This window comes from Ceratocystis lukuohia (genome assembly GCF_044167205.1).
Source record: "Ceratocystis lukuohia strain C4212 chromosome Unknown Supercontig1_pilon, whole genome shotgun sequence".
Lineage (NCBI taxonomy): Eukaryota > Fungi > Ascomycota > Sordariomycetes > Microascales > Ceratocystidaceae > Ceratocystis > Ceratocystis lukuohia.
Genome location: NW_027263520.1, coordinates 3,088,378 through 3,111,281, shown reverse-complemented (window position 1 = coordinate 3,111,281; position 22,904 = coordinate 3,088,378). Strand labels below are relative to the sequence as shown.

At 47.5% G+C, this 22,904-nt stretch overlaps 3 protein-coding genes across 3 annotated transcripts; 1 reads left to right on the top strand and 2 right to left on the bottom strand.

The window, feature by feature from the left end:
* Positions 1 to 2,599: 2,599 nt before the first annotated feature.
* Positions 2,600 to 4,615, bottom strand: HOO65_010776 (TBP-interacting protein; the record flags this gene model as incomplete). The annotated part of the gene is made up of 4 exons (XM_071005585.1): positions 2,600 to 2,732; positions 3,155 to 3,486; positions 3,594 to 4,361; positions 4,472 to 4,615. 4 exons carry the CDS (start codon positions 4,613 to 4,615, stop codon positions 2,600 to 2,602), a joined length of 1,377 nt encoding a protein of 458 aa, XP_070862598.1.
* Positions 4,616 to 5,307: 692 nt separating this feature from the next.
* HOO65_010775 (Transcription initiation factor TFIID subunit 13) lies at positions 5,308 to 5,918 on the bottom strand (the record flags this gene model as incomplete). The annotated part of the gene is made up of 3 exons (XM_071006178.1): positions 5,308 to 5,742; positions 5,781 to 5,812; positions 5,858 to 5,918. The coding sequence occupies 3 exons, from the start codon at positions 5,916 to 5,918 to the stop codon at positions 5,308 to 5,310; spliced, it is 528 nt and encodes a 175-aa protein (XP_070862597.1).
* Positions 5,919 to 20,707: 14,789 nt separating this feature from the next.
* On the top strand, positions 20,708 to 22,681 carry HOO65_010774 (Protein SOK1; the record flags this gene model as incomplete). The annotated part of the gene is made up of 1 exon (XM_070999798.1): positions 20,708 to 22,681. One exon carries the CDS (start codon positions 20,708 to 20,710, stop codon positions 22,679 to 22,681), a length of 1,974 nt encoding a protein of 657 aa, XP_070862596.1.
* Positions 22,682 to 22,904: the final 223 nt, after the last annotated feature.

The following is a 22,904-nucleotide window of genomic DNA, read 5'->3' as shown; positions in this document are numbered from 1 at the left end:
CCCTAACAATACGGTTATCCTGCCCTTGGAACAGAGCATTGTCCTCCTCCGGCCTTCTTTCTCCCATGGCTACCAAATGCTCCCCGTGAGAAGCCCAAAAGCGACATCGCCCCTTGGAGTGCTGCCTGCATCAGCACTAAGCTGGGAACAAGACCTTTTGTTCTTGCCGTTCGTTTAAGGATGTGAACAAGGCCAGTGACAGGAGTAGCGAGAGGCCCTTTAGACTCCAACGAGCGAACTAGAATAAGCCATCTGAGCAAGTGTCTGATCCGGCCGAATCAGCTGGTTTTAGTGGACAAGCCCGAGGTATTCCCACCTGCCAACAGAAAGTTTCTCACACAGCCCGGCTTGCTCACTGCCAGTCCTCCTATTTTGTTCGATCCGGCCTTCTCTTAGCCTCTTTAGGCTCTAGTCTGGCTCCTTGTGCTTTGTGCATTTTTCGCTCGCCTGGTTTTGGTCTCAGGACTCCAAATGCTTGACTATGCTTTTTTTTGATTGCATTTAGAAACGTTCCCCCTTGGGGACAATGCATTTGGTGCCAACAAGACCACCAAGAGAAAAGAAGGCGAGAAAAGAAATAGCCGGGCCCTATGACCCGAGGGAAAATAGAGAGAAAGAGAAAGGGACTTGAGTACATATTCGAACGTGAGATGATGTCAAGAACATGATCTTCATTCCAGCTTAAATTTGTGTTGGTTCCAGACTCAGCGGCTTGTCTGTTTCCGTCCAACAGGTGACTGTCTTTTGGAGGTACCTTTATCGACTGACGTCGTGATGCTTTCTGTAGGGTTAGGGCCTTGAGGTTAAATTACCCACTTTGTGGGCTGGTTTGTACGCCCTGCAACCCTTGAAAGATCCCGGTTTTAAGTATCCTCTTTTTTTCTTCTTAATTTTTGCAGCTGCCTTTCCTTTGGTTGTTTTGTTTGCAGGTGCATGCATGGAAAGTATCACAGACAATATGCACGCGAGTGGAGTCTTTTTTTTTTTTCTTTTTTTCCCCTTCTGGAGTCAATCCTGTTTGTGTGTCTCTCACTTTTTTTTTGGTCCTCTTTTTTAGTTTTGTGCTCCTTTTTTACCCTTGTTTTGTCCTACCTGACAAAGAATTGCTCTGAATTTGCAGCTCTTAGTCTTCAACACTGATCTAGACTTTCCTTGCCTTTCCTTTCCTCTTTTCTTTCGTTTTGAGACAGTTTGGCTTTGCTTGCCAGAGGCCAAACCATCTGAGTCACTGGCCGGAAAAGGGGGGAGCTGCAAGCTTAGGAGTGCAATTTTAGACTGTTATGAGTGCACAAATGCACATTCAAGTACTGGTACATCTCGACGAGCTGGTAGCGTAGCTGCAGTCAGCAAGTACAAGGGTGGGTACCTTCTATCCCACTTGCTCACGTGCTATATGTGCGTGCTTTTTAGCAGATACGTGCCTATCAGTACTGCGCCCGGTGTGAATTGCGCTTTCTTCTTGGGGCCTCTTCTCTCCCCAGATTTAGCGCCCTCTCCTCCCATCTTTCTCGGCTTCACCGGGCTCAACATGAGTTCCAGGCTTGTAAGATAGGCCAAAAGACAATGTGTTTCAGGCCAAACAAGAGTTCAGGAAGGGCAGCAGAAAGGATGCCAGTGAATAGTAAGGACAAAAGGACATGGAGAAAGTGCAGGAGTGAACAAAGACTTGGATCACTATACGAGAAGAGGAAGACTATGGGCACTATGGCATTATGGCACACGCTATGGAAGGTCCCCTCTTTCCCCCTTAGATCCCGGACTTGTAGCGGTTGCAGGACCTATATCACAAGGCCATAGGCCTATAGAACTACTGGCTAGCCACTAGCTAGCGCCGCTAATTAATTAATACAGTGAGTGACCCGACTGCATGCGTCTTTTTTTTTTTTCACACTTTTTTTTTTTCTCTCTCCATGATTCACTTCAGCTCGCGTTGTGTCTACAGGCTCGGTCTTTTCTCTTCCTTCAAAAGAGGCCTATGATGACGACTTTTCTTCTCTCATATTTACTATACTAAAAACGAACGAGCTTTTAGCTCGGGTTTTAGTAGTGCGTTTAGCCTCAATCCCTCGTGAAGCAAAGACCGCCTTGCGTGCGTGAGAAGAACAAGGACAAAGAGCCAGGGAAATAATAGCACAAAGAGAAGGAGAAATAAAAGTTCCGAAGCGAAGAACAAGGAGGAGGAAAAGAAGGCAAAGAAGGCAAAGGAAAAAAAAAAAAAAAAAAAGGACAGGAAAATAACAGGATCATCAAGGCAAACTTTGACACGTGGTGCAAACCAAAGACGCACCAGCCCCAGCGTCAGTACCGTACCGGCCGAGTCTAGCAAGACTAAAGGGAGATCATGAACATTATAAATTTTTGGTTTGTTTCTTCTCGACACGCTGCAGTAATAAAATAAGCCCCCCTCTATGAATAGATAAAACGGCTGTTAGGTGAAATGGTCGTCTCGCTGGCGTTGATGAGTGCCTGTGACTGACTGTGTATGTGTTGAAAGACCCGTATTTTAAGAGGAAGAGAGAGAGAGAGAGAAAGAGAAAGAAAGAGTCGATGAATTAAAAAGGACTTCCCGTTCATTATTTCGCCATTGTTAATATTTGCTTCAGGCAAGATAACCGGCTGCCGTCTCGCTGGACAGAATTTGTGCACTGCGCCTCGCGTCTAGGAACAGATCCTCACACTCGGACACGTCCTGGATATCAATTTGGGTGCGCCCATTGGCCTTGGCGATGATGCTAGTAAGGATAGTGTTAGTACAGCGGACAGCAAGAGCCAACTAATCAAGATGGACAATAGGCTTAGGGACGAGAAGGAGGAGGGACAAGGAGAGAGAAAAAAAAAAAAAAAAAGGACAATAAGAGGGGGGGGGGGGGGGGGTCACAGATTGACCGTCCCTTCAAGTCCAAGTCGCAGAGTCCGTCACACGCTAAAAGCAAGACCTAGATTCGACTTAGACTCGAAAGAAAGAGCAAGATAGAGGCCCCATCCATCCTAATCCATCCAGGGGCATAATTGCAAATAACTTGAGCAAAACTTGACCAAACAAGGATGATGCCGACTTTGAAGTATGGACCAAGCGTCCTTTTTCAGGCAGAATAGAAGAAAGGAGACAAGAGAAAAAAAAACGAAATGCTAAGAAAAAGCACATAGTACGTACCTGGCAGGCGTCAGCAGCTGCAGACAGTACCGCAGTGAAATCCGAACGCCGTGTTCCGCAATCTTATCCACTGCCCCATCCGTGACTGACACACCCTCAGTCGACAGCCGGATCTTGACAATCTGCTTGATCTCGTCTGATTTGTACGGGGTGGTCGGGACAATCAGCAGCCGCGTCAAAAAGTCCGGCGGGATACCATGGGCCGCTGAAATATCATCGGCACCACGGATCTTGGCCACTCCGCGGTTAGATGCTAGCACCACTATAGGAGCAATGGGGGACTCAAGTGCGCGGTTAAGGTAAGTGAAGCACTCGATATCAAGCATGTGTGCCTAGCAGCAGAGTCTGTATCAGTATACGTCACGTAAAAGATATTCAATGGCCCAAATAATGGCTTTTGAGCCATCCTGTGGCCATTTCGCCCTGTTTGGTCTCTTACCTCGTCAATGAACAACACGCCGGGCACGAGTTCGGCCACGCCCTGATCAATATACTTGCTGACAACCTTGTTGATCTCTGCCCGGAGCTTGTCCGTGATCTCCGTCATCTTGGGCTTCATCAGCTGGCCCATCATGCTCATAATATCTTGCCCACCCTGAGGCCGGGCGTTGGCCACATCTAGGTCGTGCAGAGTAACGTCCTGCACAATCTCCTTTTTCTTGTGTACCTCACCCTTGGGAATAGGGACATACTCCTCCGCCTCCAGATCGAACTCGGTGGCGTAGGCATCTGATCTCCCTACGCGCTTGCAGGCGCCCGTATTGGCCTCGATATAGATGACATCGCCAACTGTCACCCTCTCTTTCTGGATAGCCTCGTATATGCTAGGATCTAGGCGCAGCTTCTTCTGACCCTTTGCGCTCTTCAAGCCAATCAGTAGCGTGCTAATGGTCTTCCCATAGCCACCCAGCGGGTTCTCGGCCTCTTCAGGCGTCAGTTCCGTTACTTCGCCCTCGTACACTTCCTTTGTCTCGCGAACCTTGAGACCAATTGCCCGGCGGAAGTTCTCCATCAGCACTTCCGTCTTCTTAACCTCTGTAGAATAGATTTCGCTGCCAACAATAGGACAGAATGGAATCTTGGTGCCAAGCTCCTGGCTAATGGCTAGCGCCAGAGCTGTCTTGCCTGTTCCAGGACCACCAGCCAACAAGACACCACGGCCAGCCATTTTGTGAGATTTTATGAGATCGACGACAATACCGCACGCCTACAATGAAAAATGCAAACCGGGTTAGCTTGTATGTACGTCTTTTGGTTTTCTGCGCCCATAGCTACGCCAGTAGCATAGTGCAAGTCATTGAAAGTGTAGTTTCTTACCTCTCTAGCAGTCTCTTGGCCCACGAAGCCCGACTGGAGCTTTTCCGCCGTGCCATCAGCCTTCAGGCCAAGACCCTTGATGTGCGTGTGAGCAGCGGTGCGATTGTCCCGCTTGTTGCCCTTGACCTCGCTGATTTGAACCATTGCGATGGAGGGGTTGTGGTGATTTGCGACAGAGGATATGGGCGGAAGTTGTGGAGGCTGAAGAAGCTTTGTCTAAACACACAACTTCTCTGGTTAATGAAGATTCGGATGAATGATGCGAGAACAGACGGTTGAATACCAAAGCTGTGCCAAAAGTAAAAAAGAGAAAAAAAAAAAAGAATTAATGATAGGTCGGTGAGAAGTAGATGCAATCGAAATTTTGGGGACCGCTACTAACGCGACAAATGTGTTCAGCCGCGCCCACAGAATCCTGCAAGGCTGAGTGACACGTGATCGCGTTTTATAAGTTGCAAGATATAACAACACCTCACTCAGCGCGGCAGCTTTGGCAACATGGCACAAAAATGCATTGCTAGGAGCATTTGGCCTTGAGGCGCTCCCGGATACTAATCATAGAGACGCCTCGCTATTTTGACATATAAAAATTAGAAGAAAAAATTGAAGCAAGACTGCTCTTTTTTATGTAGCTCAAATACCATGTCAAGAACTTGATCGTCGAATTTTCCATGACGAGCTCTTAAGAGCTATGAAAACCCAGAAAATATCCTGTATGCACCCAACTCCGTCGCTCAAAAAGCCTTAGTAAAGCAAAATGCCACTCAAACGCCGTTAAAATCCGCCACAACAGCCAGCATGACAACCAATTTTTTGACTTGGGAGTTCGGCTGTGTCTACTTTTTGCGCACAAAGTCCTCCATCTCGTCATCGTCTGCTTCCCCAAGCTCTTCCTCATCCACCTCAGCTTTGGTTTTGGTGTTGTCCGGGCTAGTTGCCGTTTTGGCACCACTCCCACCTTTCTTCGTATCCTTTTCCTTGGACTCGTTCCCGGCGTTCTTCATAATAGCATGTTCACTATCGTCAATGATCTTGCGTGCGCTATCAATCTCGCCCTTCTTCTCAAACACCTCTTGCACTTTCCCCAGAAACATAGGGTTCTTGCGGAACACGAACTCGAAGTCCTCAAATTTGACTTTTTGGCGCCCCGCATAGTTGGCAGCGCGCGTCGCATCGAACGCCAGACTTTGGATGAAGTCAGTCGCGATCTCGTCTAGCACACGCATTGTCTCGGGCAATGGCGCTTGAACATCGCCGTGTGCGTAGAGAAGCTGAGTCACTAGCATCGAAATACAGGCTGTTAACTAACCGTCTGTATAGTCTGGTCAAGAACCAGGGCTTCTGCGAATAAGCATAGCCGCAATGATTAAATAATAGGGGACTTACGCTCGGTATTGCTAAAAGTCATCTTGCCGATGTTCTTTATCGCGCGCGCTCGGGGCTCCATGATGGGCAGATATGGCAATTGACAACAACGTGTAGGTATAGTGATGCAAGCTTTCAGTCGAAGAAGTGACAGTATATTTTCGTTTTTCGTGGGGGCTGTTTCTCGGTGTTGGAAAAGAGGGTGTCTTCAAGTAGTCTAAATCTTATTTCTTTTGTGTGCAAAAACTAATAGGTAGGTAGTCGGAGACGGAGAGCGCTGTAATTGAATAATGTTAATCGTCGCAAACTCTTGAGTCGGTGACGTAGTTGCAAAGATTCTCAGCCTTGGTCGCTCAATGCTTACCAATCCTAAACGCCCCTATATGTCTAGTCACGTGATACAATGCTTCGTGGCTGCTCCTCAGCTTCATTGGCAATCCATTGACGGAGACCTTGAAGCCCGTACACCAAGCTTGCGACAGCTTCACCCACGACAACATTTTGCTCCTAACCAGCCCCTTGGTTGAATCTATTTTAGTAGATATCACTTTGCACTCACTAGAGTCGTTTCTACACAATGGTACATAATACACGTTCTTCATATCCTCCTCCTAGGGCCCCCAATACCCACGACATTCTAACATCGAAGCTCCCACTACGAAGCGGTCGCGACGATATTCTTTTTTATTTTTCAATGTATCAAGGCGTGATGATGCTGACCTCCAACTCTCTCCATAGACGGCCCTTTTCAACTTCCAGTCACTTTTGCTGGTGATTCTGCTACTCATATGTACCAGCACATACATGCATGCCATCTTCACCAGCTTCATGGACAACAACAAGAAGGGGTGAGTGGGCATGAAGCCATGCCTTATTACGGCGCTGAAAAGCCGGCTTGACTAATAATCTTTCGCAGGCTTATGAGTATCTTTTGGAAGTGCGCGAGAATAGGAGAAAGGCTAAGCCCCTACATAAGTATTTGCTGTGTTTTCATGGCCGTGAGTTATAATCCTCTAGTTCCCAATTATTTTTTGTATCCGCAGCTCTAACATGGTTGGCATACTCTACAGATGTCTATTTTAGTCAACTAAACAGCTGGCTCTTGCCCTGATTCCACTGCCTAGTCCTTTCTTGTGCTGTTCTACTCAAGGCTCTTTTCCAAGAGACAACGTGCATTCACACAACCATCCCTCGGTACAGCTTAGGCGCTACTTCTCCACTCCGCGATGATCCCCCAATACCGGCGGTCCTGTTTTTCTTTCTGTTTCTTTCGGCGAGGGGTGGAAACGGTGATTTCTCCGCATCTTCTTCGACCAATGTGGCGTTCAGGCGAACCAGCGAATCTTTGAATCTATCCATTGCTTACAACAGCCCATCACCAGTAGAAACCATCAGGCTCCTTTCCTGCTTGAAATGCTCCCTTTCGCTATCTCAGCGATAGATCACCGCATCAAGCGCCATGTCCAAGCTCTAGCACCTATCATGAAGCCATTTTCTTACTGTGATGGGCGAATAAACCAGTAGACGCATGTCATACGCTAGAAACGCAATCATGTTGCTTTCAACCGGCTATGGTCCCCATCAAACGGTGGGTTTTGCGATAATATGTGTACTCAGTCTTTTGACCATGCTATTCTATGTTCAAGGGGAGGTGTGATAGCCCCATGGCCAGCCACAAGAATTGAACTAGCACGCCTTTACCATTCGTTGTTGGTTTCGTGGATGTCATCTACATTCTACTTGTGCGGTTACACGAGAGACATCTACCAGGCTGTTCTAATAGTCCGCCTAGTACCAAGTCTTGCAGCAGTATGCTTATAGGTTTGCCAAGGATAGCTACAATTAGATGCGCTACAGTTAATTAATGCCTATAGCTGGTTCAATTTCTAGCGGACCGAGTCGCTGACAGTCAAAATCGGCCACGTATATTGTATCGTTTGTTACCACCGTAACATATTGTGTCACATGGTTGATCCGTGGCGAAGATAATTCGATAATCATTTCTTACACCCTCCGGACAAAGCCATTGGACTACAGTGGGTTTCCGTCAACGTTAAGCAGGACAAATAACCTAGTGCTCCCATGTACTCCAACATGAATCCCATATTGGACCACAACTGCCATTGCCCTCCACCAAAATTATGGTCGTACAGCGTCACTCATCGTACTAGTGGGACTCGGAGATATATAACTATATGCCAGCTCCCATTCCACATGATCCCCCCGTACAGACTATCGGGTCGTACTTCCTCAAATGGCATATCGACGTTTTTTCTGGGAGTCTAATTTGCTGATTGCTCGTGGTCGTGCGGGTGGTCATTTCACGGTGCATGCGTTGTGGCGTCGGCCTACATCGACTCTATACAGGGTCTCGAAGCTGGCCAAGCGTGTGTGATGGGACAGATGAGGCATTGCTGATACAACGCCACGTCTCTAAAATTTAACAGTGTTTTTCTACAGCCGTTTTCTGGCACAAGATAGAACAGCACTATGGGCAGCTACTAGCCTTTGGGGCACAAGTTCTTTGCTCGCTTGGCTAGTCCAAATAGTATGCTATGCATCTTCGAGTCACAGTTGTGGCTGTGGATCGTGATATTGCACTGCGTTATATAACCTGTTATCTACATGTGGATTCCTCGTGACCTTGTACATGGCTTACCACTCCTTGTTGAGGAGGGTAAGCGGCAATTTGTGAGCGTGATGCTAAGTATCGATACGCGTGTATTAACGTAACACACATCATCAAAGCTAGCTGTCTGGCCAACTGCATTCCTAGCGATTGAAAATAATAATAACAATAAGTAGTAATAATAATAAGAAAATAAAAACAAAAAGAAAGAAAACGCTGAAGGTCACAAAGACGCTGAGGACCACCCTTCTGTCCAATGATTAGGCGCGAGTTGGTAGCCAGCCATAAGGTCCATCTCTCCCTCAATCGGACTGTGACAGCTGCAAAGGACAAAGCACCTATACAAAGACACGTTAAGGTGCAAACCCCCCACTACTGAATGGCCAAGGGGCGTCTTTTCTTTTTGCAATACAAGCCGCAAACCCATACACAAGCAATTTCACATCCAGGCCTTTCAATCTACCGTGAGGTGAAAAGGGATATATAGCTTAATATAGTCAGTCGTACACGTTCCAAGCGAAGCCTCATACATCGGCCATCGCCAGGTCATTATACTGCTCCCTATATGCATCTTCGCATGCGGTATCCTACTGCACATAACATGAATCCCCCTCTCCCCTCTCCATCTGGCCTCAATAAAAAAAAAGGGCGAGAGCTTTCAGGCGCCAGAGAGTGTCTCAATAGAGGCATTTGTCGATCCCAAGGCGACCTACAGACAAGCGATTACTAACGATTAACCCGAGGGGCTGCCACTATTTTGATGCTGTTCTGGTGGCAAAGGTCTCATCTTGGGAGCGGAGAACGCGAGCGGAGAGGCTCCTTTAGGAACTAATAGGTACACTGGCCTTGACGAAGCCTTGTATCGCACCGCTTTGCACTGACAAAGGACGTAGCAGCGTAGGTTGTACTCCTTAGGGTCACTGCATAAACAATGTATGTATATGTATATGCATATGCATATGCATATATGTGTACACTAATAGGGCTCTCAGCTTAAGAATCAACATTGCAGTTTAGGCCTTTCTGGGCTAACATAAGACCTTTGTTACCCTTGAGAAGTCCTGTCCGCGAAAGGAGACCGGCTGGCTACAGACAGTAGGCATAGGGGCGAGGAACAATTATCATGCCCCCCCTCCCTACAACAGAATCACTATAATAAGCTCAAGGGTTGGTTGAATGACACAGGTCTCTTACTAGGGTTAATACTTGAGATCTTAAGCCCATTCTTATCAATGAAACCCAAGTCATTGAGAGGGGGTCTGAGCTTAACGAGCCTCTTGGTTTCAATGAATTTGGAGAGAGCTGGGCTTGCTCGTTATTTCTAGCGGGCAGCCAAGACCCGCCACTATTGGGCTAGTTTGAGACGATGGCAGGACCAAAGAAACGTGAGGGACAAAAAAAGAGCCCAAAGCTTGAATTGGTGGAAGTGACGGTCAGGCCAATAAATGCCTAAAAGAATGAGTGATATACCTGCAACGCTACTAAGGAATAGGTAGCGAGCTACAAGGTATTTATCTATAAGTACACGGCCACTAGATAGGAAATGTGTATGTACATAGTACCTACGTGCATGCATATATTATGACCTGCGTTGCCACTAGTTGAGTTGTTAGTCACTAGAGTAAGTGGGAGGAGATAAAGGGAGGGGGAGGAGAGGGGGGGGGGGAGAGCCTAAGAATATCATGAGATTAAGCACAGGTTCAAGTTACAAGTAGCGCTGGGTTCGGGTGAGAGATGGATAAAACAGCCGTAGTATATATATGATGACACTCAGACAAGACAGCACTGGCGCTATCGGAGAAAAAAAAAAGAGGTCTTGGGATGCAGCATTTTATGAGGCTTTGTCTTGTCTTTTTTCTTTTTCTGTGCCTCGTTCCTCAGACTTGATTTCAAGGGCATTGAACGGGGACTCGGTCGGAACTTGAGACTTTGAGCTCCCCTCGCCCTAAAAAAGAACAAGACAAGGAAAAAAGAAGCGTCGGTGAGGAAAGCTGAGCAGAGCTAAATAAATAACTGCCTTGTAGCAGTGGGCTTTTTCTCTTTCGGTTGTCTTGAGTGGCCCTAAATGCTGCCTTGTTTTATGTTGTATGGCCTAAGGACCCTTTCTTTTTTTCAAGGGCCCTTTCTTTATCGTTCTTTTTCCTTCGGTGAAAGAAAGAAAGAGTAATGCTTGGCCTCCTGATTGGATAGATTGGGAAAAGGGCTTTGAGGGTGGCGGATATGCCGTCAAGTCATGACCTGAGGAATGCTCTTCCTTTTTTTTTTTTTTTTTTTTTTTTTTTTTTTCTTTCAGTCTTCTCGTCTTGCCGTACGTACTTCCTCCCTTTGAAAGCAAAATGGGATTGATCTCGTGTTCTGGCTTATGGCGCATGTAAGAAGTCAGTCAGCATTGGTGGATTACAGACATCCGCAAAATGGATGATAATTCTGAAGATGAGCGAGACAAGAACGACAATTACATAGAGGCCCAGACGTACAGTACTTATTATTAGAGCTGCAGCGAAGGCAGGCGGGCAAGAGCGATTAAAAAAGAAATTCTAGAATATTCATGGAACAAAACGGTGAAAAGAAGTAATTGCTGGACCCTACCTCCTTCCTTTTCTCACCGCCTGACAAAAGCCACTGATTCAATCGGAGTTCTGCCATGCCACGGCCACGAGGTTTTTCTTTCCTCTTTACCAGGAAAGAAAGATGGAAAGTTTCCTTTCAGATCGAACAAAAGATGAAGAGGGCCTAGACTTAGGTGTAATACTGCAGTTTTGAGACAAATGAGGAAAATAAAAAGAGAAAGAAACACATGTGAGTAAACAGTCCCCCCCCCCCCCCCCACTACTGGACTTTTATTTCAATGCTCTTTCACACTAAGACCAACCATAGCCTGGCTGGCTAATAGCTTATTGCTTATTTTTCTTCCTTTTTCTCCTCTCTCTGGCTTGTCAACTTTTTCTTCCTGATGCTTGTCTTCTAGGCAGGAAACGGCTCACAGGCGACCGAAATTACGATCCCCCCGGGATTAGTGTCCAAGGGGGTTAGGAGGTTGAGTGATGGCCTGCTCAACGTATACCTTCCCCCATACGGTGAGGGCCTTTACCTTAGTCTATTGGCTTCAGGGAGGGGCAAACGCACTAAACAAAACCCGGTCTTGATGGATCATCCATCCAACTTCTAGTTTTGCTAATACTGCGACATTCTGCACTGCTGGTGTCAGTTAAAGCACAGCCTTCAGCTCCTAGACAAGACAGGAGGGGGAAAATGAAGAAAAAGGCCTAGACTTGCCATGTTTGAGGTGCAACATAAAGCGGAAATCAAGACGTGTGAAGAAGGGGGAGACAGGCATAGACATTCTGAAAGAGAGTGGTGTCTAGTCTTGTTTCTTACCCAAGCTGGAGCCACACCGTCGAGTATTTCCAAAATACAAAGATGCCCGGCCAGTTCAGCGTGTCAGCGCTATAACCACCATTGATTACAGCAACGCAACACTGTCCCATGCTAAACCAGATTCTGACGAGATGATCACCGAAAGGATCGTGAATCTCCTTTTCCCCCCTTTACCACCTCTGCCTCTGCCTTCCTTGCCTTATCTTGATTTTTGTGATGGACCTGCCCCAAAGCCGCATTTGCGCCAGCCATGAGACGAGCAGTTCTTGCGCCAATGCGCAAAGCTAACCCGTTGTATGCGTTCTTCAGGGTGGCAGTGAAAAGAAGAAAGAGGGCACGACGTGTATGTACGAGTATTATCCTAAGCTAGAGTTCATGTCTTTTCTTTCAATATTGCTCTCATCCACAGCCCAAGCTAGTCTATGCCTGACTTGTGACTACTTAATAAAGGCAATAAATACACCACATAGCTATGGAAGTACCGGAGGGATAAAAAACCAGCTGGCTGAGATGCGGGCGTCTGTGACATATCTGCCTGTTGACGCATAGCATAGTCAACTTAACTAAGCATTGCATTACTCAAAGGCGAGACTAGCCTTTTCTTCTCTATAAATTTCTTGGTAGTGGCGTGGCATTTCTGGGAAAGCAAAACACACGAGGCTGAGTAGGGAGAAGGGTCAGGAAGGGGAGAAGGGGGAGGCAAGATTTGCTTGTTTTCTATCTGCCTGCTTTGCTTTATGGTTTTTCCCATTCGTCTGTTTCTCGCTTCATGCAAGCGGTGTTTGATGGCTGGGTGTAATATGGGCCATGTAGCTAATGCATATGCTATTTGTCGCCCAGCCCTGTTGACGACCAGTCTTAATGTCTTCCCCTTCCCCCTTTATCACTTATTGGATTGGGTGACTTGACTTGGGCCTAACCTTGGCTCTGGCCTTAGCGCATGCTGCTGCAAGGCTATTCTCACAAGAAAGGCCAGCTTAGGGCATCCTAGAGATAGTCTCGTGATGCGCTGAATGTAATTTTGGACCATAATTTCTGACTCTCTCTTGTGCATGTTCTTCCTGTTGTCTTTGTTCCCTCGCATACAAGTGTGGCCAACACATGCATACATCAGACAACTAGGACAAATGGTCAAGTTCTTTGATGTGCACAGTTAGCGGAGGCAAGGAAAATACTGACGAAAGGAGAGACCGGCCGTCTTTTTGTATATAGTATCAAGCCGGTGGCGATGGTTCTGCCCATGTATAGGTCAAGTGGACTCTTACTTTCAGCTTGATATGTCCATCTGACACCTGTTTTTCTGCCGTGTCTGCAAGTCTCCCACCAACATCTCCGGCCTGATTTCTTATTCGGCTTTAGTGTCTGTGCTGTGTTCCTTTGCTTTTCTTGTTTGGCCATTCGCAAGTATATCTACGTTGTTCACAATTTGATGTTCTAGATTCGTATGCGAGGGGGGAATACGGAGAGACAAAACTGCGGCGGGGAAGTAAATGTAGTATTCAGGGCCTCCCTCCAACTTCAGTTTTTCTTCAGGTCTAGCTACTATCCCCATTTGCCATAGCAAATTTGTCCCGCGGAGGACGAGTTGAGGAGGGGGAGGGGGGGGGGGGGGGGTGTGGGTGCTATGAGCCTTTTCTTTTTTCTTTTTCTTTTCCGAGGTACCAAGTATCGGGAAATACCCATTACCAGACCAAGAAAAGAAAAAAGCACGGATTGCGCATCACTTATAGCGGTGGTGCTGGTGCTGGCGGTTATGTAGCATGTTGGTAGTAGCAGCGCTAGCAAGCAAAGCTTACTTGGCTTGGGACATTTGTTGGATGGTATGGTATGACCGTAGGCAGTGATATGTTATTATAGGATCTTCGTATTGCCTCATGGTCTTTTACTTGGTTTTTGTTTGCTTGGTTGGGCTTTAGCCAGGCTTTGTTTGGCCGGGGCCGGACCGGATCATATAGCCATGATCAAGCCAAAGGAGAGTCAGGGACGAACGAATGATCAAGCAGGGTGGGTGTCTAAGTTGAGGTGATTTCGTTTATAGCATGCTAGTTTTCCAACTATAGGTAATATTTCCAGGAGGTGGTGCTGAGGCTTAGCGATACATGCGCTGAAACTTATTAGACATCCCACTAACTACAGTAAAGCAAGACGCTAAAACAGCAACGCCTACCATGCAGCACCATTTATTATTCACTAGAGCACAAGTTATTTTATCAACTGCTGGGCAGTGCTTTATTATCTGCCTGCATATACCGTACATAAAACAATGCTCGCTTCAGCCAAACACAAGAAAATGCAAGCCGAGCAAAAGGAGACCTGCCATATCTGCCACAGTGCTAAACTCGCTCCATTTTCTTGACCAGCAATCACACCAGTCTCACGTCCCGTCTCGTACCGTACCAACAGGATGGTGAGGCTTACAGCCAGCCAGCCCCAAGCCTCTGGCGCTTGATAATGGTATTTCTCTCTCTAGCTTCTAGGCCCGATTCCGGCTTTGCCTTTGCCTTGTGTCTTTGCTCGCCATTGGCTAGGCTTACATAAAACCCAAGCCCAAGTAATTGCCGCTTCTTTGATTCAGCTCGCTCTGGCCTGGCTAGCTGGCCTTGATCTTTTGTCGTTCTAGTTGACTTCTAGCGCTTAGAGTCTTCGCCCCTCCACTAAAACGCACATCTTATCCAGTAGTTCCGTTCGCCTCCCTCTTTCCTCAGCCGTCCTGTCCGTAGTCTCCGTCCACAGTCAGCCTATAGCTTAGTAGCTTAGCAGCTTAGCACGTAAGCTCGTGGCTTTGTAGCTTGTAGCTAGTGCCCGAATGGGAGTGGGGCGCTGTGGCTCAATGATTGTGGCGGATACCAACCTTTGCGTCGTCTCTTGTTCCTGAATTTAGCCGGATCAGGCTTAGCCGGCGCTTTCCAATTCGTCAGAGAACCCCCCCACTCTGCCTTCCTCTTATATTCATTTTATCAATCATTAATTATTATTTTATCGTGCTTTCATTTTCTCTAATCGTCCAAGGACTCGACCCTTCTCCCTTTCTCCCTTTTATCGTGGGTTTCTCCGTCGAGACGAGGGCTTGCCTAGCTCCTCCTATTATGGCCACATGAACAGCCAAGCTAACCGCACAAGCAAGAAAAGCCCGTCTCCGGCGAAATGGATGTTGCGTCACACCTCTAGATCCGCAGCAGCACAAGGCTTGCTTTTTTTCTTCCATTTTTCAAAATTTGATCGTCCTGCTCCCCCCCCCCCCCCCCATAAGTCGGCCCGGCCACGTAAGGGCAGCGAGAAGAAACAAAAACGAAACATTGCCGGACAAGCCCACAGAGGCTTCTTTTTCTTGCTTTAACCTAACGCCAACTGGATGGTTCTTCTAGAACCAAGCCCATCAGCCAACGCTATAGATCAATCGTGTCCCTTTGTCTTCTCCAGCTCCAGCATCTTGTTTACTTCCTCCTTTTGTTATGGCTATTTATGTCTCTGGTTTGTCAGGCACTGACTAGCTGTCGAATTGGGGTTTCCCAGCTCCCGGGAACAGAACCCGTTTCCATGACTCCTTGAAGGATTGCTGTAGCACTTCTATAACTGGTTGTTCTTTGTATCACTTCAATTTATCTCTACAAAACAAAAAGGGGGAGGGGGGAGACGGGACATTCTTTCCATAGAGTTCATGATGCAGAATGCTAGCAACGCTCAGTTTCGTGGAGCTTCGGGCCCGCATCATTGTTATACGCGCGTATGATTCGTGATCTATAGCTACGTCTCACCCTTGACTGTGCGTAGCGAGGCTTTTCCGCTCCTCAGTTGAGAGAAAAGGGCTGCTCATGCATCAATATGCTCTTTTTTGTCACAGTGCACCAGAAGACCATCAGGCTACAAGGTATATACACGTCTCTTCGAGCACATAAGCCCAGCGTCTTCATATTGGAGTTGGGACTTCTCATCCTGCATGACTTTGGTTTGCTGGTGATTAACACGTAAGAAAACAGTGGGAGGTTCGGCAGCTGCCACTCGATACTGTGTACAAAAACTTTCTGTGGCGTCAACGATCGAGGCGGCGTTACAGAATACAGAGTATTAATCCAGTACTCGCACTGTTGCTGACGTTTCACCCTGACTGCAAATCTGACTGTGAGGTCACTCACCAAAAATTCCGCCGCCAGTGCGCAGTAACGTCTGGAAACCATGGGCCTTATTTATGGCTGGCGAGCGCCAGGTCAAAAAGAGAAATTAAAAAAAGAAAAAGAAAGAAAAAAAAAAAAAAAAAGCAAGACACATGAAGAACCAAGAGAAAACGAAGAAATGATGGTGGGGGTGGGAAGCACTGTAGGGGCGTGTATGTAGGGTGCACGGAACACATTTAAACATCTTAACAAAGAGAGACAAAACATAAACACCAACCGCAAGAAAGGACCCAAAAAGGACCAATGAGTCCAGCAGGGCCACCTAGAAGTTATCTCAATTACCGCTTTCTTCCCTGAAGCGGCCCGACTGAAGAAGGGCTTCAGAAGTCTGAGGGGAGGAAAGGACAAAGAGCCGGCCAAGAACAGCCCAGGAAAAAGTCCTCTTGCAATAGTGCAAGTGCTGGTCTTTATATCACGACCCCTGCGGGCAATGTATAGTATCGACTCCCCTGAAGCGACCTTTATGTCAATGTTGCGCTGTGCTATTTTTTCTGTTGCTGAATTTGGGCGAAACGAGAGTCTAATGTTAACCCTTGGCCAAGCTAGACGGGCGAACTGGCCCACAAATGTCTGTTCTTGCATGGGGGCGATATTCAACCCAGGCTCAAGGTGTGGCCAACTTCAATTTTCTCGGCCGATGCATACGGGTTAGGTAGAGCAAACGTGCCACTTTACGTAGAGCATGGCAGACACCCATCTTGTACGTCTTCTCTAAAAACAAGGCACACGAGAGAATGGGGTAATATACATGGTGAGCGATCAAGCATGGCATGTTATTAGGGTTACTATGAAGGACCACAATATTGTCACGTGACCGCTGACAATGGGGCTGGGGTTCCAGGGAGGAGCCGTGGCTGCAGCCTGACCCGTTGTAATTGTTGTATTTGCTTGAATGTATGTCTCCCCAAGTTTCGTTTAAGAGAGACCTCTATCACTGCCAACAACTTGCATGTAATGTGTGGTATCAGCCTTGCTCAGTTGCGGGGCTTTTTCCTTTTACCCTTCTGTCGCGGTTTATTTTATTTTATGTCTTTTATGCTCTTTTTTGCTAGTTGGCTGGCTGCTTGCCAGCGCCTCCACTATCCCACCCTCACCCCTTCCTTCTCTGCGAACCCGTCGATGAAATAGGACTATGCATGAATCACATAGCTTGTAGCTGTTCCCGCGCCGCAGCTGCAGGTCGCAGCTTGGTAGAGTTGGGAGTTGAGATAGGGGAAGGGAGCCAAGTTGTATTGGGTGCGGGCCAAGTTTAGCAGACGGGATGGGATGGCTTGAGAAATGTGCTGCCCTTTTATTTTTACCTTTGCTCTTTATCTTTTTTTTTCCCAGTGTGTAGATATACAGCCAGCCCCCTAGTCTTTTGATGTGCAGGCTAGACATTGTGCAAGCCACAAGCTGATAATTAATCAATCTGGCACAGGCACAGGCACAGGCACAACTCAAATGGTGGGCCGAATATAGCATCACATCCTTTTTCTCTGTACTGGCCCGGCACCACAAGTCGGCAAGCCGTGCTAACGGCAAAATAGAGTCAACACAGCAAGAAAAACAGTACACAAAGCAGTACATAAAACTGCATATAAAAGAGAAGCTGACCAGTCGTTCACATGGTAAGCCCAAGTGCGCGCTGTGTAGAACTTGCTTGACTGGTTTCTGACGGCAAAAAGAGCCAGGGACATGTAGTTACTTTCGACTTTATGACCCAGTGCTAGTTGTTGTGGTCACATAACGTAGGAGATAAATAGAAGACATAGTGGGCATAATAGACATAGCGAACAGCCCTCAGATCGTCGTCTCAAGTTTCTCCAGCACAGAAGGGTTGGGAATGCAGGCTTTAGCCTCTTTGGGAAGTATGCCCTTCTGCGTAAGACCGAGGGAATTGACCGTATTTAATTTACAGAGGCTTTTGTTCTTTTGTTCTTTATTCTTTTTTTAATGCCTTTTATTTCATCGCTTTATTTCAATATTTTTTTCCCTTTGTCATTCTCTCCTCTTTTGCCTCTTTTTCTCGTCCCAAAATCTGAGAGCCCAGGCTTATTCCTTTTTATTCCCTTTTATTTCTTTTTTTATTTCTTTTTTTTTTTTCTTTTGGGACGGCTAAGCTGTTAGTTGGTGCTCACTAGGACGGAAAAGTCCCTCTTTCACATCTCCTCGCCTTCTCATCTGCCTCTTCTCGTCCTTGTATTGTCTTGCTCCCATTCGCTCACTCCATACTAAGCCCATAGTCCATATTTCGCTCTTCCTTTGCTTCCTTAGTGCATGCCCTGGTGATATGCTCCCTCCCTCTCCCTCTATCCCCAAAGCTCAAAGGCTTGTTTGACATGGACTCGGAGGCTGCACCGGACTGGATTTAGGTGGTTTAGTGGCTTTTCATGCCTTGTCTGGGGGTTCCGAGCACCGTGCTAGCTAGATGGGCTGGGGCTTTTAGCAGCGCGGAATATTATGGAATTTATCGTGTGCGCCACCCGCTTGTTTCTATGTATATTTATGCTTCTATTTCTTCTTCAGCTTCCGCCCTACTTCTTTTTCTCCTTCGTTCTTCTTTTTAAGTCTCTTCATATTTCTTTGTTCTTGTCCTTCTTTCTTGTCTTGTCCATATCTCTTTCTTCATCTTCTCACTCTCCCTCAGAAGTTGTCTTTAGGATCGTTTGCTGTACCAGCAACCAACGACTGCCACTCTTTATCACTGGGTAAGTAACGCCACAAATTACGCCACACGCACTACCTTTTTTTTTCTTTTTGCCCTCTTCATTTTCATTGTCCTTTCCCTTGAAAACCTTGAACACGACCAGCAAGCAAATGATGAGGTACAGCGGACAACACCACACCACACAACACAACACAACACAACACAACACACACACACACACACAAACTCTCGGTTGTTCGATTCACACGCCCTCAAATGTACTGTTCCGGCCGTCTACATACAAGCAATAGAAGTAAAGACACCAGACCACATACAGCGCAAACGACTGCGGGTCAAGCAAGAGACATACAGTTAGCCAACTGGAGGATAGCGGGCCATTTGATGGTCTGTGAGCTACCCCCCACCGCCGTTGATTGACCCCAACCTTGTCTTGTCTTTATTTTTTTTTCTCTTCTTGACCTTGCTTGCTGTGGTCGCTTGTTTTCTTGCTCCTGTTTGCTTAGTGTGTTTGTGCGCATGTGTGTCTTGCTTGTTGTTCTCCTGCCATTGCTATCGGCGCTGTCCACCTCGCTTTCTTCTGTTATCCCTACCGCCTTTTCCCTTTCCCCTCCACATCCACTGCACTCACTGCGCGGCACAATCTCGCGAAGCACTGCGAGTCGTCACAATAAATCTGCAAGTCATCAAATACCCACATCATAAAGCTCACCATGCCGCCTTCACGGCCCCATAATGCACTGTACACACTGTTATAAATGCACGGTGGGGTCTGCCCTTGGTGGACAAGCCCTTGTTTCCTTGCTCTTTGATACTACGACAGTGCACACATACCACACACTACATGGTACAATGCCACCCCGCATACAAACCCAAGTTGCAGTTGCAAGTTGCAGTATGCGATTTTTCACTGCTCCTGCCTACAACAGGTTTTTATTTTTGTTTTTATTTTTTTTTACTTTTTTATCTTCCTGTATTTTCGTACCCCTTCTGCTTTTTGCCCTCTAGTGCTGCCCAGCAGATGGACGACTCGGACTGGCATCATCCCAAAGCTGGCAAGAGGGCTCGTTTGAGAGGCTGGCTAGTGGCTGCTGCTAGTGGTTGATTATGTGCACTGCGTCGGCTGTTTGTTAGTACAACGTCTCTGGCGTTTGCTTTGCGTGTGTTGCTGCTAATTTTCTGCTCTTACGCTGCATTATTTTCTGCCTCCTTCTCTTTTTTGCCCTTCCTGCCCGATCTTTATTCCTGACCACCCGCCCAAACGCTAAACGCACCAAACACACCACACACCCCCTCCTCTGCCTCCTTCTTTCCCTGCTGTCCTCTTGCCCTGCGGCCCTGCTGCCCTGCTGCCCTCCTTCCCTCCTTCCTCCTGCTCCAGAATCACACTCAGCTCTATCAATGCAACAACAGTCAGTGCAGTCAGTGCTGTGCTGTGCGTGTCGCTCAATTTCCAGTTAGAGTCACTTCCTTGTCACTTTTTGGCTCCTTCTTGGTACTTATCTCCCTTTGATTCCCTTTGGGACCACCCTCTTTATTTATAACCAACAACATTCGCACCAGTTTTTTTTTTAATCCATTTTTTCCCTTTCATTTTTCATTTTCCCTTTTCCTCTCGCTCTCGCCCTTCGCTTTAACTTCATTTGTCCGGCCCCTAGCCAAGAGCAAATTCAGCCATTCCACCCTGAAACTAAACTAAAACTAACAATCTATCATTAGTGTCTTGTTTCTTTTTTTTTCTTTTCTCTTCGTCTATTTCTTTAAAGAGTTCTCCTTTTTCTTTTTTCCTATTTCTCGGTCATAGAAGGAAAAAAAGAAAAAGAGAAAAACTTCCACACTATTTGGAGGACGACATAACCAGCCAGTCAACTATCACCACTTACAAGAATCCCATCTGGAATCTCTATTTCGATCATTCGTTCTCGTTGTCATCACTCTCTTTCACTCAGTCCTTGATCTCACATCTCTCTCCCTCTCTCTCTCTCCCCCCCTTTCTCACTGACACACATCCACCACACATATTCTCTCTCTCTCACACATCTAAAATGGCTTCCGAAGAAGGAGCTGGTGGTGGCATGGAGAACACCAAGGGCAAGGAGCCTGAAGTTCAAACGACCGTCAAGAGCCAGGCCAACGCCTACCCCATATCCCAGATCCAGCTCCCCCGCCATTTTGGTGGCTCTCCGCCTGCTGCTTCGGCATCCAATGTCGAATCCTCCCAGTCAAACACTCCCGTCGCCATTTCAAGGGCAAACTCGCCGTCCAAGACCAGCTCCAAGTCTTCCAGCAGCTCCGACTCGTGTCTTGAGCCGCCTGTCACTAGACACACTCTCGTCGAACTCGATGTTAACCGCATTGTCCTCAACTCCCGCCTCAGACATGATATCAACTTCGACCCGGAGCTACATTTCCGCCCCAACATGGACGGCGACAAGGGCCGCAAGAAGAACCAAAGAGCCGAGCAGTTTTGGCAGGCTTTGGAAGAACAGCTTGGCATGTTCCTCGTCAACAGACCTGCCTTTGTTGAAAAGTTCGGCGAATCTAATAACTGGTGTCTGCCAAACCTTCTCAAGGCCGTTAAGGAGATCATCCAAACCCTAGTTCCCAGCAGAGATCGCCAGTCTCTGGATGAGTGCTTCAACCTGGAGCTCCTCATGCAGCAGTTCAACCATGGCGTTGCAGACCTTGAAAAGCTAGCCTCATGGCTGGCCAGCTTGCTTAAATCACACTGCGCCCCCATGAGGGATGACTGGGTTGACGACATGTACAACCTCCTCAGCAAGGGAAACCGCGAAAACGACATCAAGACTTTGGTAAAGGGCATGCGTGACCTGCTTAGTGTTCTCGAGGCCATGAAGCTCGATGTTGCCAATCACCAGATCCGTTGTCTGCGCCCTTCGCTTATTGAAGACACGGTCAAGTTTGAAAAGAGATATTTCGAAAAGAAAATCCTCTCGGATAGATTAGACGTCGCCCCTGCCCGCAGCTGGTTTCACAACGTGCGCCGCTACTCTAAAGAGTTTGTCAAGCTTGCTACTCCTGCTTACGCCTCCCATGTTCGGGCGCTTGGCGATCTTGCTATCCTGGGCATTGCTATGGCCCAGATGACGATGCCCATCCTATTTGCCTACCGCTTTCCCACTACTCACAGCCACCATCACCACCAAACAACCCACACTGGCAGCCATGGCCAATATACCACCATCCCCCCAACATTCATGCACGATGAGGAGCGCATTCACAAGTTCCGCGAGGAAATCTCGGAGATGACCGCTCTCGCTATTGCCATGCGCCTCTATGACAAGCTGCTCAAAGAGTTTCCTAAGAAGCAAAAGTCGGATGTTCCCTCTTATCTATCTAGTAGTATGGACGTTGATTTCGACTTCAACTCTCCTCCTACTTCGCGGCCCCCGTCTGTTACCCTCAGTGGAAGCGACTCTGCGTCCTCATCTCCTCGGTCGTCTCCTCGTGCTTCCCTTGTCTTTGCCGCCCCGGCTCGTCAATCAACGCTCAAGGAGTCTCGTGATAATGTGTATCAGTCCTTGGTTGATCTACTGCGGATGCTTCCGTCCTCTCAAAGAAACAGCTCATCCCGGTGGGATGCCATTGCACCCATGTGGGCGCTTCAGATCGTCCGCAACACTTCGGCATCGCTGGACAAGGTTGATGAGATTGAGAACACATTCAAGGCTAGCATGTCTACTCTCACAACGCCTGTGGCCATGCAAGTGCAGATGGACATCTTCCAGCACTTGGCATGGGAGATCATGCCTCGCCTGCGGGACTTCCGTGGCATGAAGGCGTGGCACTTGTTTACCAATGGAACTGCCGGTCGGCCGTACGCACCATCCCGTGGCGTGACATCGTCGCCCTTGCAAATTGAAACGGCTGGAATCGCCATGATGGCCACCAAGATTGCACATGTGGCAACACTGCACTACCAGGTGTGGGCCTCTGTGTACGCAGGGGTGTCGATCCAGTTGCCGGTGAGCACCGAGGCAGCTCCTGAAGAGGAGTAAAATAGTCAGTAAGCCTGGTTGCATGTAGGTGCTGTGTAGGGTGGTGTATATTTTTTTGTGTCATGTTATGCATGAATGACATGGCCACTTGCACTCAACCCCACCACACTTGACTGCCGCATGCTTGCGTGCTTGCTTGCATGGTTGGTATACCCTTTTTTTTTCTTTCTTCTTTTCGTTTCCTATCTCGTCTCTCTGTCACGCTTACGGTCGTCTTCATTTG